Source organism: Lissotriton helveticus, chromosome 10 (genome assembly GCF_964261635.1).
Source record: "Lissotriton helveticus chromosome 10, aLisHel1.1, whole genome shotgun sequence".
Lineage (NCBI taxonomy): Eukaryota > Metazoa > Chordata > Amphibia > Caudata > Salamandridae > Lissotriton > Lissotriton helveticus.
This window is the reverse complement of record NC_136071.1, coordinates 157,011,591-157,033,151: the sequence shown is the minus strand read 5'-3', so window position 1 is coordinate 157,033,151 and position 21,561 is coordinate 157,011,591. Positions and strand designations below refer to the sequence as shown.

Here is a 21,561-nt window from a genome sequence, read left to right as displayed (position 1 = left end):
GAATGGAAGTAACTAAGGTGTCCTGCACCACTTAACTCTAGAGACACCATAATATTTAAAGACCTCTTACAACAAACGTGTAAAAATATGACAGTCTCTTCAAAATTCAATAATGCGTATTTCATTAGCATGCAGAACCTTTCCACCTAAGTACATCCAATGATGTCACTGCATTGAGAGTTTAATTATTTATTTTAAATGACTGTTTTCTAGCATGATTTTAGAAACAATCATGCTTCCCCCGGCCCAGAAAGCAACGCCAGTAGTGAACTAAGAGGCAAGTTAGTTGTCAGGTGGACATTCTGGGTGGCCTGGGTTGCTAGTATAAATGGACAACATCATAGTTTATTAAATCAAACGCAAGAGAAGGAAAAGTAGGCAAAGTGAAAAAATAGACCAATTGCCTAGGATCACACACAATTTGGTCAAGTGGGGAAGCTGGGAATAAGCCCAGGTTTTCTGGTTAAGAATTGTGCAGTTGGAGGAGGAGCCAAGATGGCGATCGGGATGGTTGCATAAACGCTCGGCTCCGTGCTCCCTCCTGCCCCGCACGTATATCCTGGTATTTCTCCTGAGCGGCGTCTGTTAATTTGAGTAGGTGAAGAGTGGCATTCACTTACCGTCTGCTTCTGAGGCTCCTCCGTGCAGTAGACCCGAAGAACTATCCCCGATTGTTTGGCGGCCTTCGAGGTGTTGAGACCGGGACCTCGAGTGAATAGAGTGTCCGACCGGAAGCGCACTGCCACCGGCCTCTGGTTGCGCTGGGAATCCGGTCGGGGAGAACCTGAGATCCTGCGAGCCAACAGAGATGAGATCCACCCACTCCCCATAGTGGGTTGCCCGGCGGAAGGTGTGCTATGGCTGGGCCGGGGAGAAACTTGTGATTCCCAGCTCCCCTTCGGTGAGATACCCGGTCATGTTCATGGCCCACCCCGGGTGCCCGTGGGTGGCTCCTGCGGAGCTACGGGGGCTGGTCTAGCCTTTTGGTGCCTCTCCTTTCTGTCACCAGCCCCGACTGTTGAGATCCCGCTGTGAAGCCTGCGGTGTCCGGGTGTTGGGCCCGATCCCGCGGTGAGGTGGAGGGAGGAGAAACCGGAACGGCTGAGATGGCGAATGCTGCCCTCCTGCGTGCCCCTCGCCCGGGCAGGGAAGCCAGTGTGCGAGAGACTCCCGGGGTTTGGCAACGTGAGAAACCACCCACTCCCAGAGATGTCCTGGCTTCTTTAACAACTCTGCAGTCTACCCTGCTCCGGGAGACCCGAGACTTGGGGCAAAGGATGGCCGCCATTGTTGCTCCGCCATTTTGTGTCGGCACGGATCGCTTTCGTGGAGGCGCTGCTGTGTCTGCCTTTGATACATTGACGTGTTCCCCGGATGCAACTGCACTCGTGGAGACGAGGGTAGCTTTGGTTCATGTGCTGGCTGTGGCTCCACCGGTTACGCGTGTGATTGTCTCCTTAGGGCCTATCTCTACACCGCGAGTGGGGGACCAGCGTCGGTCCACGGTTTGGACGACCCCGGCGTGGTTTCAGCGCTTCCTGCTTCGTGTGATTCCCTCTTTAAAGATGGCGGGACTGTATCCTGATTTGAGACTCTTGGCGCTGTTGATGTTGACACGGTCCGTCTCCCGCCATGCATCATTGGCGAGACTCCGGTGGCTTGTATCCTATGGAACGACGGCACTGCCTGGTCCTCCCGGTGGTATCGGACCTTCTGTGCTACTCTGTATCCTGTCTGCAGGCTGGTTAAACGTTGGTATTATCGACAGCAGAGGCCAAGGGTGACTTTGTTTGGGACATGGAGAGACTCATGGCGGGTTTATGGGGCTTTACGGGTGCGCTTCGCGGAGCTATAATTGATTGCGTTCTACATGACTGCTGTTGTTTGTATTTCTCAATTGCTGCCGTTTGGACGTTTTTTGCCTGCGGGGGTAGGGGGGGCTGGGACATTAGATTGAGGGCCCTCCTCCCGCATTTTTTCTCTTTCTTTTTCTCTTTCTCTTCTCTGTATTTCGGGTCTCTCATTTAGGGCGACAGGCACGCTGCTGGGGGGGTAGGCCATAGCCTTCTGCAGGGGTGCAGGGTTGGGGGTTGGGGGATGGGTGTGTTGTTTTGTTCTCCCTTTTTGTTTCTATGGCCCTTTGCCCTTTTCTTTTTCGATGTCGTTGTCTTTCATGTCTCCCATAGTGTGTTTTGCCTTGATGGGTGGGACTAGTTCGCCATGATTGCTTAGTGCTTATTGCGTCTCTCCTTGCCCTGCCGCCCCTTCCCCGTCATTCTTGATTTTTCTATATTGCTGGCATACCTTTTTGTTACTAATTCGCTGTGCTGGGGGTGTGTATGACTCTGCGACATTGATTCTTTTCTGTTTTTGTTATTGCAAAATGAACCGTCTCTGATCCTTATTATTGTGCGGTGATTTCAATGTATGACATATCCTGGCTATTACTCAACCTTCGACCCCCGGACCGCTGCATCTTGTATGCTCTATTGCCCTTTCTCCTGTTTTGCGTAGCGGCCGGCCGGATTGGTTGTAGGCCCATGGTTGTATTTCTATGCTGAAACAAATAAAGGTTCTTTAAAAAAAAAAAAAAGAATTGTGCAGTTCAGCCACTACATGTACATGCTTCGTTTTCCCTACCCCCACTTTACAAACCCCATATTTCTTGACCTCCGCCCTGCTGGCATCAGTGTGTCCCTCGGTTGCACCGCAGACCATTCTTTGTGGCTCCTGGGAACTCTTTGTGAGTACCCAGACTATGCAGTAAGATAGTCTCTTCCAGACAGAGCTTTACTGAAGTAAGCAACTTGTTCATCCAGTGCTTAGTTTGAGCCAGAGGTTGCTGCTAGGGGCCAATGCTACTTATTGTTCCTCATCAGACATGTAAGGAGAAAGAGGAAGTGAAAGATGGGGAAAAAGTCACAAAGAAAGTAAGAAGGAACCTGCAAGAAAGAGATAAAAGGGCAGGAAGTGTCTGGTAGTAGATTAAAGAGGCATTGCACGAGCCACTGGCTTCTGGGCAGCGCTTTGGGCCCTGGCATGCATTTTTTTTTACAAATTAAGCACTGCCCTTATCAGTGCATGTTTTCATGTCCTAAATAAGTCTTAAAGTAACTGAATCGCTACATCTAAACCAAAAAAGTATGGAATATAAATAGAAGATTAACCCCCAGATTCATCATGGTCCCGATTTGCGAGTCCTTAATAGCGATTATTAAGGAATCGCTATTAAGGACTCTCAAATCGGGATTCATGTAGAAATTGCAAAATATATTGCGATTCCTACAGCCTCCTTATTTGCGATTAGCAAATTGCTAATCGCAAATAAGGAATAACTCCCCATTCATTCCCATGGGCCTAAAAGCCCATAGGAATGAATGGGGAGTCAATCCTTATTTGCAATTAGCAATTAGCTAATCGCAAATAAGAATGCGATTTCAAGGGTGCCAGGGGTGTCCAAAGGACATCCTGTAGCACCCCTGAAATGGAAATGTAGCCTGATGTTGCGCACACACATGTCCAAAGGACATGTGTGTGTGTGTAACATACCACTTACAAAAATGCACTAAAGTGCATTTTTCTAAGTTTTCGCTATTTACCACGAAGTCAGACTTCGCGGTAAATAGCGGCCGGAAATTGCGAATTCGCAAATTTTAAAAGTTTCATGAATTGCATTTAAGGGATCTCAAATAGAGATTCCTTAAATGCTATTCCTCGCTAAAATGCGAATTCTGTATTAGCGATTTTTGCATTTGGGATGATGAATCCCAAATGCAAATATTGCGCTCGCAAAGGGCCAGATTCTCAGAATCTGGCCCTTTGCGAGCGCAATTTCCCTTGATGAATCTGGCTGTAAATATTTGAACTTTTTTTTGTTTACATGGTGATTAACTGTTGGTTGTCACCTTTTCCTTAAGTATGCGTTTATTTTCTTCTGACAGCTCCGAAATGAAGCAATTACAGCAAATCAAGAATGATCTTGAGAAGGAACTGGAAGCAGAGAAAGAGAAGAACAGGTAGATACAACTGAACACCCGCAGAAGTAATGTTTCATAGGTGCTTAAGTTAGTTGGCCATGTGATTCCTCCATATGTGCTTCTATCCTGTTCAGTATGGTACCATGGTGTTTATACTAGGGTGGAGTACATTTAGATTTGGTCAATAGAACATTAGGCACATTGACAAAAAATCTAGCTTACTGCGTAATAGATATGCTGGTTCCACCAGCCTATCACTATTAGCAAATATGGAATTAGTATGTAATTCACTCGTTATATAATTTGTCATATTCCATTTTTGTTTCTCAGTGGCTCAAACACAATCAATACTTACTTCAGTAACTGATTGGTTCACATTGGCAAAATTAATTGACTATGACTCATATTTGTGAAGTAAATAAATTCACAATGCAATCCTTAAAAATGTTTCAAGAGTAAAACTATCCATCATACTTAGATGTCCTTTTGCCAATTTTTACCCATGTTAAACAGGAGAACAAAAGAACTGCAGGACAGGTACAAGTTTCCGCTACAAATTTCATGAACATATTTTGCTGGCATAGTGCATTTATCAAGACATCATTAAGTCATAGTCCAACTTCAGATGTAACAGTTATAGAAGGTAAAAGTTGAACTTTTGGTCAGTGCACAGGCGTTTCCTATGGCGGTAATCATAGCATTTCAACACACAGTTATTTGCATTTCTCAGTACGCATGATTCAATCCATGTTAGTTCAGATATACAGCATTCAAATAAATTACTTTATATCTTCCTCTAAAGGTTTTTGTCGCTTTATATATGTTGATTTTGTAGCAGAATAGGGAGTAGTATGATCCAAATGACAGCCCACTCACTGGTGCATGCTAGAGGTTTCTTGGGGACAATATAATAAATCTGGTTGTTTTGTCATTTTGTTGGCGGTAAGCTTTTTCCCTTGCGATCTGAAAATCATTTTTTTTCCTTTTTGAATAAAGATCTGACATCCCATCAGTTTCTGTCACACTGTGCTGCTTTGTAGAACAGGAGTATTCTTACCAACACATAACTTGTGATTCTTTGATATCTTCTTTAAGGAAGGAAATTCAGCAACTAACAGAAAAGGTGAAGTGTCTGGAAAAGGCAATGGAGGATGAGCGCAAAGAACGAGCTTTTAAAGAACAGTCCTATAAGGTAAAGTATACTTTGCAAGATTTTCTCAGCAATTTTGTCTTAGGAAAAATATGTTGTCCTAGGGAAATACTCTGAATAATACTATCATAGTTATCTTACCAACCTTACTAGCAAAATTGGTGTGATTCCGGAGTACAGACTTACCTCAGGTATAGTACAGGCATGTTTCCTGCGTTAGATCTGGGGTTTTCACTGCAAAGGAACTTGTGTCCAAGGATGCAGATGTATTGAGGTCTCATGGCATACACCTGTCCCTGGTAACAGTGGTCTTGAGTGAACTGCGAACAATATAATCCTTTTTCTCGTTGGCATGTACTGCCCAAGCTTTCCATTTGCTCGCTTGCTGGCTTATGTCCCAGTCTACTCCATGACTGCTATGTACTGCCAGTTGTAATCAATGGTTTAATTTTTCTATGTACAGAATTTGGGTTTTGGATGCACAGTAAATAAATAGGTACACAAATGCATGGGACAGGTATATGTCTTGATGTTTAGATTCTAACCCTCCAATTTAATCAGGGTTGATCTCTTCTTAGTCATTAAATCATAAAACAAACCAATGCAATCACACAAACAATTGATTTATTTTCAAGCTCTAGTACAGAAAATTATATAGCCCCCAAAACTGATGCCATCGCCATAAAGTATAATTTTCCTAAAGTTTCTAGCTATAGAATTCATCAAGCCTAGGGTCAGTAACGAGAGTCTGTAGAGTGTTTGTTAAAAAGGGGTTTCCCCATAATGTTTTATGGGAGAAATGCTGTTTTCCTTCTTTTGCTTTAAGTGTAGAAGTCCGCACAACCGTTATGTTTTGCTGTCATACAAAGGTTATTTACAATCTCTACCCTTCCCTCATCTTTTGTAATAGAGACAGACTAGGGGGGCGTTTAGCTTGCCCCATTCCATGCACTATCCATGGGCTTGGAATGCAGCGTTTCCCTCCACGTCATTTATTCATGCCATACCACCCCTACAGCCTTCCCACCCAACACCAACCAAACTCTAACCTCAGTTGGCTGACTTAATTGCCAGCCTGAAGCTGGACTCTCAGACCAGGCAATTAGCAAATGTGCATGCAAGTAAGATGTAAGTAGTTGGAGTCATTTCTCAGGCTTCCACTGACACTGTCTGATTAACACACGTGATATGAGTAGGTAGCCCAAAATTATAACTGAAAGTTAGTGCTAGGTAATGCACTTAGTGGTATCAATGCAGAGATGCCCATAGTGCCTTCCCTCCATAAGAAAAAACTACTTTGATGCTTCTGCATTCACTGTAGTTGGTGCTGTAGATGAAGCCTCGTCAAGCTTGGTGGTTGTTATGGCTGGAGAGGAAAATGGAGAGATGCAAGATTGGTTCTTCCAAGGCCCTAATATACGCACAGGTTGCCTAAGGCTTAGCTTGTTTGGTCTCATGCTCAGTCGCCTGCGGTGCTGGAGTAGATATTTTAGAGGCAGGACTTGTGGACATGTGACCTTTTGTTATGGGTCTGCCGGCCCACAGCTGCATGCCAAAATGGAATTAGTTGTACTAATCTAACAGCCCATATACTACCTAGATTGAGATACACTTGTACATTCATACTTCCTGTTGGCATGTAACCTATGTGCCGTAGCAAGGTGCCCAACAACATGCTGCAATGAGAAGGCTTTGTAGATCAAACGAAGGCGAGAAAAAACGTGTGAAAGAGGTGTCAGAGCTACTACCTTAGCATTTGATGATGGTAATCAGTTGTAAATTTGTGTCAAAGTATGGTTATATATATATTTTCACTGAAAAAAACAAGGGTTAAAGGGACGTTATACTTAGGCAATAGATTTAAAAAAATCTTTGAAATTCACTGAAAAAAACATAGGCTTCAGGCACGTTATAGTTAATTGGACATTTCACTCGTTCAAAACCAGAGAAATTCGGCTGTTATAGTTAGTTCAGCTAACTATAACTCGCGCCCCCACAATGCACTACTGATGACATCACACATTACATCACTCATGACATGGTCAGTGACATCACTGATGACATCACTGATGACATCTCAAATGACATCACTGATGTAGAAAAAAGGTCAACACTAAAAATAATAACTAAGTGGTGGATCAAGAAGATAAAAAGGATCGTTGATGTAGCTTTATTTGTATTTTGTCAAAAATTTGACAATGGAATAGGAATCTCAAAAAGAAATAATAAGTACAGGGAAAACTTGTACCTAGTAAAATTGAACAATCTAAGTAGTAAAAGGAATACCAACCTTTGCTATTTATCTGTGCCCTAAACATAATCTAAAAGGATCATCGGCTTGTACTGGCACGATGGTCATAGCTTGGCAATTTTCAATATTCTTAACTTTCTCTTTTTCAAATACTTTCAAAGCATATTTGCACACCTTTGCACACGTTCTTTGATACTTAAGTGAATAATTAGTCTTTGCTGCAAGTTTAATTTCAACATGAACAACAACAGATGGTTCCTATATGTTATTATGCTAAATCTCCTATATTTGTACATGATTTACTTTTGAAAACAGACACTTTAACACGCTGAATAGTCATGCCATATCATTAGCATATCTCAGCGTCTCGGACATTGATTCTTCACGTTTTTTTTCACTTCCTCACAATATTTTTGGCTCTCTCACTATTTTTAAAGTTTCCCTACATCATTGTTTGCCAAACTATAGGTCAGTTGTGAGCCAATTTTTGGTGGGTCGAGGAAAGTCCAAGCAATAAATAAAGAGGTCTTTGAATTCTGGATTTATCTTGTCTCATTCACTGTGCTTCAAAGACAGAGGCCAACTGTCATGCTGTGTCTTCTGACAAATTGCTGCTTATGTTCTTTAACATGGGGATTGGTTTTTACATACTTCTACTTGGCAGTCACAGAAACAAAATAAACTGAATTATGTGGCAATCCTGCTGGGGTATAAGGAATGTGTAACACACAAAAAAATTAAAATCCCAGTAAATGAACTATTCACATTCCGCTGTTAGAACAGTAACAATGAGGCACAATTTTTATAATTCTAAAGTGTGATGGAAACACATTATTTAACAGGAGCAAAACAAATCAAGTCACTTTACTTGGTGATGCACAAATGATACATATATCACTTAATCTTGATTTCCACACATTATCATGTATGTGCAGTTATGTTTTATCAGTAAGACTGTATGATTGTGTAAAATCAGTGGCCACTTCAATAGACAGTGTGCCAACTGTAAATCACAGTGTGCTACTACACAATGGTTTCTGTACATTTAATAGTCGCCCAGCTCATGTCCATTACAGTTAGGAAGGTTGCGAAAGTTTATGATTATAAAATTTAAGTTATGGCTCTAAGACATTTGGGGAGCACTGCCCTACATAATTAATTGATTTTATTTAGCTGTCTAAAAGTCTGTTGTTGTATATTGACTCCATTCTAAGCACAGCTTGTTCGCAGTTAATGCTTGTTGTGCTAGAAATTGTATTTTAAGGTTTTATTTAATTGTAAGATTTGCTTACTTACCTGCGTTCGTAATAAAAGAGAATTAGCAGAAAAGATGGTGCCGAACAATAATAAGCAACAATGAGAATATTTATTTTGCTTTTGTTGTTTGTTACATGTTCTGAATAAATTTAAATGAAAAATGCCATTGTTAGTACTGCAGCTGAAGTATGAAAGTGTGCTAGTGTTAAGTAATAAAATAGAATTAATATAAATTGTATTCAAAATAATTCCTTTCAAGAATAAATGTTGTGAGGGTGATCTGTTTTCATAGGTGGTGCTAAACAGTGTTGCTATATGAGAGACAATTCCAAATATACCACTTTGCTGGTCCCTTTGAAAGTGCACACTAGCATTATTGTGATAGTGATAGTAGATTCTAACAAAGCCTGCTCTTTCTCTTTACCATCCTTGCTTTACAGCAGAAATGTATTAAGCTTCCAGAATGTGAATAGAGAGTAGTGGTCAATTACCTTCTTCTGTATCTTTTTCCCCTACAGGCTATTCGGGTGAATGACTGGTATTTTCTCTTGATATGCATCTTTATCACGCTGTGTATCTTTGTATTCATATGTTCATCTTAGCTCTTTACATTGTTTTAGGAACAACGAGAATCCCCTGCCTCTAGAGTTACCAGTCCACGATCTCGCCCCTCTACAGCAAAAAGGGTGGGCTCTGCGGCATCACACACAAAGTCTGCTCATTCTGACTATGGAAGGGAAGAGGGAAAAGAGGGAAAAGAGGAAGAGGCAGCAGAAATTATTCAGACCCACTGGAGACAGTACAAAGACAATGTAAGCTATTTGACAATTGCCGCAGTGGTTATAGGCGATAGTAGGGATTATCTGCTGTACCTGATATTCCAGGCATATATGTGTGTCTAAATGCATTATTTATACATGGACATTTTATAAAAATATATTTTTTGTAAGACCTGTTTAAAAGTAGTGGCACAGTGCTGTAAAGTAACTTTTTCCCGACAAAAAGAACGTGTCTAGGACAGGTCAATCTTTAGTCTGATAACAGAATGCCCTGTAATATTGTCCTGTATGTTAAAGGGCTACAGTAAATTGTGTCCAAATTTGTTTTTTTTGGTATCGTGCTTTTTCAAACATGAGGTGCTGCATCAAATAACTTGTTTTATCCATATCCGAAAAGGGTGACATTTACAAAAAGGATGTCCAGCAAATGTGCTTGGATGTGTACTGAGAAACATTTGGATATGTTATGAATTAAAACAGTTGATTACATTTGCAATGTTCTGCTATGAAAGCAAAAGGCATTGTTTTTCCTGTTGACAATGGACAGAAAAAATATCCCCTTCTCCTTCAATGTTTATTACATTCTTCCGTTTACTAATTAACCTGCTGAATGAGGGAAATTGTCCATAGCTAGTAGAAATAGGGATGCACCCTGTATTAGAGATGCCAGGAAGGAATATAAACAAGTACAGGCCAAAGCGAAGAGAGGATGGGAAGAGAGGAGATGGGAAGGCCTAGGGGAGGCCATTTGTCATCTAGATAGCAGGAAGTTCTGGACCCTTTTGACGAAGGGCAACTTCGAAAGAACACCCCCTTTGGCCAATAACATGCCAGCCCTAGAGTGGCACAAACACTTCAGTGACTTCTATTCTCTCACGGGAACACATGACGGAAACCAGTTGCCTCTGGACATAGGCTACCCAGCGCTTACCCTCTCATTTATCAGAGAGGAAGTGTTATCTTGACTGGATGCCATTGTACCCGTGAAAGCCCCTGATCCGGCTGGTATTCCCTTTTTCGTGCTGATAGGGAAAACTGGGCTATATATTTTATGAAATTGGCCAATGATATAGCCGGTTGGGGGAGGATCCCTAATTCGTGGAAAGGGGCTGAAGTGGTACCCGTTTTCAAGAAAGGGAATAGTCGATGCCTTCCAAATACCGCCCAATCAGCTTGATCGACTGTGCGCAAAAGGTCTTCTGCCGTTCTGTCCTGGCCAAAATCCAGGACTGGATGGATGAGAATGACATCCTCTCTCCACTCCAAGCAGGTTTTCGGCAGAGGACCGGCACAATGGATCAAGCTTTTCGCTTAGTGATGATATATTGGAAGGTTGTTGTCCTGGGCAAAGGAAGGCTATACCTCGCCTTCATTGACTTAAATCAGCATTTGACCTCGTGCCTAGAGACTCATTATGGCGGGTGATTAGGGATATGGGAATGCCCTTGGAGATCCTGGAAATGTTAGTTAGGCTACATGATGAGAATTACGTCTGGGTGAGATGTGAAACTAGGGACAACTTACCGAGCCTATTAAGATCCGGCGGGGGGTTCGCCAGGGATTTGCACTAGCTCCAACCCTTTTTTCCCTGTATGTCAACCAGGTGGCAGATCTTTTGTGTTCTTTACCAGCTGATGCACCAACTCTGGTGAACCAAATAATCGCCACACTGCTATTCGCTGACGATACCCTATTGATCTCCAAAACTCCCATGGGTCTCCAAAAACTTTTAAACTATTTTAAGGCATTTTGTGAGGCGAGGGGCTTGTTTATCAATACTTCCAAAACCAAGCTAATGATGTTCAAACCGCATAAATCTTTTAAGGGAAATATACTCTTGGACAATGTCCCCTGGAGAGGGTTAGTTCATTTGATTACTTGGGCATTAGACTATCGGAAGGAATGGCCTGGAAGAGACATTTAGAGATGGTCTCCCTGAAGTTCACTCAGCTCACTGGGGCGGGGCACTGAGTAGGGAGCATCACTTGTATACCAGGCCCGTAGCCCCTGCTCTCAAATTATAAAATTGCAAGGCTGTTACCAGTGCCCTTTATGTGGCAGAACTGTGGGGGGTAGCATCCTCTAATGAGCTTGCAGCTGTGGAAAACAAGTTCCTTAGTAACCTGATATCCCTCTCTTTAAGCAAACCTCTTCTCCCTCTTCCGCATGATCTGGGTATTAAGTCCATTAACGATCTTGTGAGGCTTCGCCCACTGTTGTTTTGGCATAGATTGGCCTCCACCCCTGATCTGGCACACTATGCAGCTGCTTTTTGCGAGGTCTCAAATTTGGACACCGCAAATAAAATTGCCTGGATTAAACAAGTAAATTCCTTACGGTCTAACATTGGCTTACCAGCCCATGCCATCAGTCAATCACCCTCATACTCAAGAAGCCAAGTTAAACTTTTGTATTGGGCTTGGGTCTATGAGAACAACTTTCGGAAAAACGATCTTGGCAGCCTAACATACACTTTCATCGATCTGAAACCTAATTGTCACCTAGAAAACTACTTTGATATTATTAGGGTCCCAGCTGACAGGGAACTGTACACACAGTTTAGACATGGCAGCTTACCAATTAATGCTTTTATTAGCTCCTGGCAGAATAGCAGATCTCATCCTAAGGGCTGCCCTTCTTGTTCATGTCCACTTGAATCCATTGGCCATGTACCTTTTGCCTGTAAAGCATTCGTAAAGCCAAGAAGCAAATGGTTAGCTCCTGTGTGCAGACAATTAGGAACCCGGAGCTCTAAAGACGCCCTACGGATACTAAAATCAGATGCCAGACCTCTTTTCGCATGTGCCACTGCAAAATTTCGAGGCCACTCTTGGGCGATCAGAAGGAGGGCACAACCCATAAGGATAACTGGCATGAATAGATAAAATAGGTTGTGCCGACCAATTAAGATTGTTCTGATCAAATAATGCTGCTTTCTAAATTTGTAAAATTGTTTTAGGACTCCATTTTATGCATTGTATCCAGTTTTCTATGATTAGTCTTGGCACCTTGCCCTTTTGATTAAGGGTTTTATGCGCAGGGTATCAATTTGGAAATTGAGTTGTATAAATATTAAAAACGCACTTGCACTTTTGCCACATAATTATGTTAGTGAGATCTAAGTCATGACCTCTGTGGATATTGTTTTATTTATATGATGCTGCATCCTTTTAATGTCAACTTGAGCACTTTTATTTCTTATTTGCACATTGTTTACCAATACGCTCTTTTAATTGTAAATGGAATTCGCCATTTTCATCGTACTTAAGGCAGTCACTTTGACCTCATCCTAATTCTTCTTTAAGAACTACCCTTCAGAGTCAGGTTCTATAGTCTCTTTATCTGTTTGGATGGGTTTTGTAGAGTGCTAGAGAAGACTGTTCAAACTCGGACAACAAAATTAAGGTGTTTAAAGTTGCGCCATGCTGAGCTGATGGACAATTTGGGCCTGAAATACTCTGACTTACCAACTTGCTCCTGCTGTGGTACATGTTATATTCTCTTATTATTTTACTTTGGTTGGGGCCAAAGGGACCTTTGCTAAAGTGCATAGCAGTGTCTGTACCTACTTTCTATACCCACTGCTCCAGTGCTTCTGTTGTAGACCTAAATGGTAGTGGTATAGGAACATGGTGATTCATACAATGAGTATGTGGGTCAGATTGAGAGCTCATAAGTTAGGTGTGTTTGTGCTTCCTGGGTTTTCTGCTTGAACACAAGTTATTGACCACATTATGGAGCTTCCTCTAAGGTTACGTACTGATGGGCGTTTTGGACTAAGAATATGTCTGTTACACAAATGAGTGTTATGTGATTACCTTTTTATTATGACTTTGAAGTTTCTTGTTATATGTAATAAAAATGAAAGCTGTGCGATTGTGTTAAGCTGAAGTACATTTTATTTTTCAGAAAGAAACTGATGAAAATGCTGATTTTGAAAAGGTAGGCAAGTTTTTCCATTTGTTAGTTTTATCTGTTTTTAGGTCTTATTTTTACTATGCTTCACTATTTTTTGAAGGCTGCTAATTGAGTCACTATAGATATTAGACATTCTGCATAGAATAATTCTTATGGGAAGAGGAGCCGTGGCAAAGAAATAAGACTATGAGAAAATAGAAAAATATTACAAAATAAACATCCATCTCTTACAAAGAGAGAGATGCAGGGTTGATCTGTTCGGGAAGGCAATATTCAACCCAATATTGAAATGAACAGGACACAACTCTGTTTTCTTTTCTTTTCATTTTTGTTTATATTGTGTTCTCTCAGCTCAATGGCCTTAAGAAAGCAGGGCTGGCGAAAGAGGCTTGTTTCATAGGTGTGGAAGAGAGGTTGATTAAAACTTAATATCCTTGCTCTTCAAGCTCATAAGTTCATATTTGCAGTAGGGAAGGTGAATTTGCTGTGATATCATGTGTTCTATGCACCAAGGTAATTGGATGTAGAGTTCCGGCAATACATTTAGCGAGCTTTACGTTGTATGTTCTTCTAGCTATCCCAGTGCTAGTTTGTCTAGCACAGAGGTATTTTGTGACTTTAAAATGTTTTCTTTTTTAACAATTGTTTAAAATTAAAATAGTTGTACCATAAACAAACGATGTTAATTTAGCCCATTGCACCAAACTGGCTCAGTGGATACAATTTTGTATTTCATATTGTGAAGCACATTGGTAAATCCCGGTTGTTTATTCAGAGCAGACTTCTTTAGAGTAGAGGCTTAAGAGCATGTCTTTCAAAAGCAGAGTCCCTCTCTTTGTGAGCAGGAGGATAAGTGAGCCTGAGAAGGATGCGAAAACGAGCTAGTACCACTTCAAATTGAGACTTCCTGAGTTTAGCCTCTGAAATATCCCATTGGATGGGTTACCTCACAGTCGTGATTGGGTGGGATTGCGTCTCAGAGATTCGTGTAAATCATACCATCTCCCTTGGTAATGGATTGCATCTTCCAAATGGTGGAAGATGAAACTTGCCATCCTCTTTCGGATGGAAAGTTTGCAAGTAGACAATAAGCATGCTACACATAACTAGTTGAAATGCTGGCCAGTGTCTCCCAGGTGTACCTGAATTTGTGCTAGCCTTTTAGTTGGCAAACAACTGGCTACACAGATCCATAGAGGACAGAAATGTGTGATAGGAATGTAACTGTATGGGAAATGAAGACCCAGCGCAAGTACAACATTATGCCTCACCTACCTGACCCTCTCCACAGCCTAACCACCATCAACTAATCTGTGTTGGTTAGTACATAGCATGAGATTCAGCTTAGCAATGGTTTGGGAGCAGATAGTTACAATGAGCATCTCTTCCTTGGGCAAGGCCAAGAAACACCCTATGCAGTATGGTGGTGGGTGAAGCACTAGGAGTATAAATGTATTTAGATTCGTGGTTAAATGGTTGGGGAGTAGGTTACCACGGACCTTTACAAAACTACAGAGAAAATATCGACTACTGCTAAGACACAAATTAGCCTTGTAACAACATACATTTTTGCACGACACAGAGGCCATCCCATAGAAGCAGGTTCATGGGTGTATGTATATTGTTAAAGCATATATCCATAATATATGGTTTATTGCAATAATCATCTCTTAAACCCTGAGTATGTCTGAGAAAGCAATGAGAACAGAAAGAGGAATGAAGAGTGGGGCGAGGCACTTCAAAACCACAGAGAAGGGATAATTAGCTAAAAATATTGAGAACAACAATTTGAGCATCAGCATCTGCATGAGTTGTAGCACTTCTAAAGCTTTATTGTGCCACATTGAGTGGAGCAGATCTGTGTCTTTGGCGAAGAATGGAATTTGAAATTAATACAGGTATTACAAGATTAATATGGTCACAAATAAATAGGAATTTAAATTGGATGGAAAGGAAGCTGCCCCATGAGGTATGCCACAAGCAATCCAGAAGAATGAAAGGATCCTTTGTGAACCTTTTGAAATTCCTCATGTGTACGATTTTCAAACGCGTAAGTTTACACTGAGCTAGTTTTGCTATCTAAGAGATCTAGACTAAAATAACGTTTTTAATCTGACAATGTAGAAGGCTGCAGGTAAATAATCAGGAATCATTGCTTCTGATTCCCCTGCATTGTTTATTTCGATGGATGAATCTACTAGCAGATTGCTCACATTAAGAATACTCCTCCCAGGCTTTAGGCTGATCTAGAAACCTTTTCACTAACAATCATTCTCCATCATGCCAGGTGGTGTGATGCTGCCTCCAGACGTGATCTCACTATAATATATTGGGTGTCAAGCAGTGTGCTGCCATCTTTTTCTGTTTACTCATTCCTCATCTACACTGTCCAGAGCTGTCTTTCAGTGTCTCACCAGTATCTTTGTCAATTTTCGACAGAGGGTAGGTCAAATGTCCCCTCAAAGGACCTCAGGCTTCAAGCCTTGCAGGTGGTTCTGCAAGAAGCTGAAAATGTCCCTTTCAGACAAATGTATGTAGCGACCGCGGTTGGGGCATGATGCCAAAACTGTGATTCTGACACCTCCCTGCACCTGAAGGCCATCATTGAGCAAGAAGGCTAACTATTTTTGGATAAGGCCCTTCGTGATAGTCCCAAGTGAACTCCCTCTCCCAAAGAGAACATTCTGCTAACAGGAGAACACAAAAAGTGTCATAGAAAAGAGAAGTCTTCTCCCACTAGGAAGCAATAACATTCCCAGGACAGTTCAGACTCTCTACGGTCTTCTCTTAGCAGGACTCTTCCTCGATGTTTGTTAACCCGAAGCCTAAAAAACTAGATCGGAATTCTCCAGTCCTTTGGACAAACTGGACCCGGTAAAGTCCTTTATTCTTTTCAGTGCAGCCCTTCTTCCTTCTGGGATACTCCTCAAGGGAAATAAGAGTCTGTTCCCAAATGATTAGCAACTCTGTTGGCTCTGACTGTGATGCCTCCTGGTACCACCCCTATTCAGGCCTGGAATCTATGGCAACGTCAAAACCAGCAAGTATGCCATCCCCAGTTTCTTGAGATCTTCTACACTGGTTTGGAAGGCGATAACAATACCACCCACAAAGCCAACTCTGGCGCTGGCCAAGAAGTCAATACGGGGTCATAGCTAACTTTAACGATAAACCATACTGTAAGCACCAACCCAGGGCCCAAAGGATTGCTTGCTTTGCACAGGTTTATTTTTTGTTCGGATTCCGATGCCTTGGCTATGGAAGATAATGAACTAAGGCCGGCCGTAGGATGATGACTCAGCAGTTGATTACCTCCTTCCTCCTTACAACACTAATGCCAGCATTTACGTAGTCTTACAAAATACCAGTAGCCTAGATATTTCACTAGAAGGGGATACTTCTACTTCCATGGCTCTGCTTCGGAGTAGGTTTAATGTTTTACAACAGTAGTTCTGAAGGCAACAGAGGCCTTAGAACTGACTTAGTCTGATCGAAATCTAATCTTCCACAGCCCTTGTTTCTGTTCACCAAGTCTCCTCTAGACCTATTTTGGCTGAATAGAGGAAATCTACAGACACATTGCCAGATGACATAGCCATGCTCTGGGAGACCCACACTTTTTGCCCTCCCACCCATTGCTAGAGAGCCTGGTCGTGTTCAAACGAAAACTCAAAAGAAAAAGGTTACTTTCCAGCAACTTGTCTCTCCATGTGACTAATGCCACCCTGCCTTTTAGGAGAATATGTTCATGCTTTACGAGAACAGACAAAAGTTGCTATTGTTAGCCTCCTTTGAAAAAAACATTCTACGACTTGGTGAGTGATGGTCTAGATGCATTAAAACAGTTTCTGAGACATGGCATTGACTAAGCAGACCCCTTTGCTCAGACTGTTAGCATGGCTGCCATGCTGCTTCAGCATGCTTGGATGCGTTGCACTGGATTTCTGGGCAAAAGACAGGCTATACTTATGGACATGCTTTTTGAGCGAGACGGCTATTCGAAGAGATAGCCAACTCTTCCTTTAAACGTTCCAAGAACAGGTGGGCTATGGCTTGCATCCTGGCCTCCACTGCATGAAATTTTCACCAACAGTGCCAGACGCCTTCAGTTATTCTAGGGTTGTGATGTCCTGACAAACGCAACCATCTCAACCTGTCCAAATATCACAACAAAGAGGAGCCAACAGCAAAAGCAGCATTTCCCGCCCCCACTGTCCTCTACAGGCGCTACCACTTCCAAACCCCTCTGACTTCTTTCCTCCCTCAAAATATCACCTTCTGTTGGGAGAGAGGTTTTTAGGTTTTGCTACTTGGTAGGCGGCAATCACAGTGATCCATCCGATCTGTCCGGATATGCCATTTTATTACTGTCCTCTCCACCAGACCACCCCCCTTTATTCAGAGTGTGCTCACCAGCTCATGCCTTCCACATGAAAACGTGGAAATCCTGACCTTGTAGGAAAAAGGGGCCATAGAAGTGGTGCATGTGGAAGAGATACACACAGGTTTTTACTCCCTTTACTTCTTAGTCCACACGAAGGGCGGAAGTTTGAGCCTGTCTTGTAGCTCTTCCTTTTGAACATATTAATCTGACAGGATAAGTTCAAGATGCTTTCTCTGAGCCAAGCTCTAACATAACATAACACGTGTATTTGTAAAGCGCACTTATCACCCATGGATCTCAAGCGCTGAATAACAGATATTTATTCTGTTAGCTTGGAACTCATAAGATTAGTTGGTGTTAATGGACCTCCTGAACACCTACTTTCTTATAAGTTATCCCTGCCCACAAGTGCTTCTTGAGGATCACAATGGGGTCCCAAAACTGTAAGTGTACTCTCTTCTTGTTTGGACTGAGGACAGCCCCTTACATTTTTACAATGGTTCTAGTGTTAATGGCAGCTTCGCTGTGGAGGTCAGAAGTCTATGTGTTTCAATATTTGACCAATTAGCTTGTGAGTGAGTCCCCAATGTTGGCCCAAGTTCATCCCCAGCAGATGATGGCCCTTCCCATCAACCTTGGTTTGACCATCACCGTCCAAAAGGTTTAGCACGCTCCCACACACAGAGACTGGCTTTTTTTTTTACTCAGAGGCTGACTTTGAATGGCACGGGTCATAAATTTGGATAATGCTTCTGATGTCTTACTCCAGCTCGGATCCTGGTCCCGCGGTTTTTGTGTCTGCTAGGCCTAATGGCCTAGTGCATCACGGTAGATGAGACCCCTCCAGTGGTGTCATAGGAGGCAGTGGTTGTGGCACCAAGGAAGTCACTTGGCTTAGGTATAGATTTTCCAGGTGGTGCATCAGAATCTGCACTGGTGGATAGATCCCTCTAAAGATTTTAGGGGACACTCATCCAACCCTGCTGCTGGCTCAGACTACTATGGTTAACATTGCTTTTTTCTCACTAGGCTGCTCAACTAGATGATGTGACATGCAGGGCCTTTGGTCCATGCCAGAGCCCTGCTTGCACATGCTTAAGCTAGGGGCGATCAGTCTTGCCCCTCAAGGTGCTCCTCTATACCATCTTCCAGGACAGCATTGAGATTGTGTCAGACAATACCACCAGACAGCCCCAGCCTCCCTGCTGGCTCAAGCTACTGTATTCAAGGATGATGCTTCAGTAGGTTAGGAAGCTCATCTGGGTGGATGACGCAGACAACTTTTGGTCAACGTCCGAGCAATACTTGCAAATAAACATGCTGGGGAAGCTGGCAAACTGTCTTGTCCCTGAAGGGACAAGGGACAAGATTCTGTCAGACAGTACCTCCACTGTCCTGTCTATTATATCAATACTCGGGCAGAGTGGGGTCGTGAATTGTTTTTTGTGTGGCAATTTGCCTTTGGTACAGGTTCTTGGCACCTGCTCGTCCTTCGTTGACTGGGGCTTCTGTAGTCCATATGGCCCAGTCTGTTAGACTTCATCTTCCTGCACCTTTATATCCAACCAAGCTGGAGGAGTGACTATATACACTGGACCCTAGATGCGTGGTGTATTAATACATCAACTGCACTTGTGAGGAAGGAGTGGATTATGGTCTTTTTATGCGCTTCGCCAGAGTTGAGAAGGGCAAAGCGGTGACCAAACAAACCAGTTTTCCCTATGTCATCTTCTGTATCTTGATCTGCCATGCCTTGGCCAAGGAAGAGCCTCTGGAGGGCATTTGTGCAAATTCCACAAGAGCCAGGGGTGCTTCCCTGACTCTTTCCTGAGGCATCCGAGTTACTGGTGTCCATTGGGCAGTAAATGGTCATCTTTGCATGCTTTTGCCACACAATATTGCCTCAAATGTCAGACACACAGTAATGGGTGATTTGCCTAAGCTGTATTTCATGAATTCCTTGGTTAACAGGTACTACTCCATCTCATCTCTTAGAGACTTATTGCTTTGTGACGCATTCTTATGGTGAGGAAACTGCAAGAAAATGTATCCATCCGAAGAAAATTTCTTACCATAGAAGGACAACTGTAGTGTATAATGGCTTGGCCTTCTAAAATTTTTAGTGAGTTCTCTCTACTTCACTGGCCTTACATAGCACATATCACAAGTCAGATATGCCCTGGGGTCTAATGGACTCCTTCAGGCCTATCCTGATAGGCCCAATTATGGTTTTGTTTTTTAACAGACCCTCTCTGAAGTTGGTACACATGCTCCCATGCCACTGCTCAGAACGCCTGCTCAGCCACCCGCTATTACAGTTCCTGTATAACCAATCCCTGTGCAAGAACGTTTTTCCACAAGGTGCAGTGACTCTTAAGGTTTTCACCTTGGCAGACTTCAATAACCATTAGTTGTGGAAATGGGCAGAGGACCACAGTCATGGCTGTTTGCAACAAGGTGTTCAATTACTATATGGCAGGTAGAATCAAAGTGTATTAGAGCTAATGGATTACTCTTTGTCAACCATACCACATTCACTTGTTGACACTATAAACGCCGACCTGATGCTTCATGTTGGCTGCCCCAAACAGACTCTCTCTGTACTGGGAGCAAAAAGGAAATATGATATTCTGCACACAGGGTTCCTTCCTCCCAAAATTGCCCTCCTCCGCTTTTCATCAAAATTATGTTCTGGAATTTAAAGAATGGTCTGTAAATGCACTTGTTCTGCTAAGCCTTTGAATCAGTTCAAAGTTGAGCATCCTGCTGTTGCACCCATTGTAAGATTTTTTGAAGATAGCTAGTTCCTAACTAACCCTGACATTTTGTAACACCTCTGTACACTCACCCATCAGACTTTCACGTGCCCCCTGGGCAGAGCCAAAGCTATTTATGGAAGTTTAAAAACGAATAAAGGACAACTGTCAGAAATAGGAATGTCTTCGTGGTCATTGCTCCTGGTTTGCAGTAGTTTATAACCTCATCCTTGCTTGCATCAATTAGCTCTTTCCCATGAAGTGCACTTAATGATAGGAAGTTAATTTTGGTATTTCTACTAAAAGTTTCCTCTATGCCATTTAACCCAGAGGCAGATTCTGTGTGACATTTGAAGCAATGAATGAAATGAATGAAATGAATGAAATGAAATGAAAGGAAATTTATAACGCGCGAACTAAGCCCAAAGGGCATCAAGGCGCCTAGCTCAAAATAGTTACATGTCTCAGGTACTATTCACTGGTACGCTTTCTTAAAACACCATGTTTTCAGGGCCTTTTTAAAAAGGGGCAGTGAGGATATCGATTTTAATTCAAGAGGGAGTGTATTCCACAGACGGGGGGCAACTATTGAAAAGGCTCTACCTCCCCATCTGGTCTTCTTAGACCGTGGAATAACCAGAAGGTTTTGTTGTAGTGAGCGCAGACATCTGCTGGGAACATAGCCGGAGAGAAGTGAACCCAATCCAACAGATGTTCCAGATTTCAGAGCACTATGTACTAAGCAAATGATTTTGAAAGAGATGCGGTGCTCTATCGGAAGCCAGTGTAGGCTCTTTCTGGCTATAGTCGCAGAGGAAGAATGGGGGGTATCCAGAACGAATTTTGCAGCCGCATTTTGTACGGTTTGAAGTCGCTGTATTAGTCCCTTGTTAATCCCTGCATACAGTGAGTTGCAGTAGTCCAGCCTTGAACCAATCAATGCAACCACTGTCTGTTTCCTAGCTTGCGGGGAAAGATAGTGCGCTATTCGACGGAGAATTTTAAGAATTCCCCAGCAAGTAGCCATCGTTCTGTTAACCTGAAGGGTCATTGCCAGAGAAGTGTCGAACATGACCCCCAGGTTCCTAG

General features: G+C 42.5%; 1 protein-coding gene across 2 annotated transcripts in view; it reads left to right on the top strand.

The window, feature by feature from the left end:
• IQCE (IQ motif containing E) overlaps positions 1-21,561 on the top strand; it is a 313,633-nt gene that overhangs the window by 153,686 nt on the left and 138,386 nt on the right. For both annotated transcript variants that reach the window (XM_078664993.1, XM_078664994.1), the window contains 4 exons: positions 3,942-4,016; positions 5,073-5,169; positions 9,256-9,447; positions 13,324-13,356. In XM_078664993.1, coding sequence (XP_078521119.1) covers positions 3,942-4,016; positions 5,073-5,169; positions 9,256-9,447; positions 13,324-13,356 — 397 coding nt within the window. The remainder of the gene's footprint in view (positions 1-3,941; positions 4,017-5,072; positions 5,170-9,255; positions 9,448-13,323; positions 13,357-21,561) is intronic.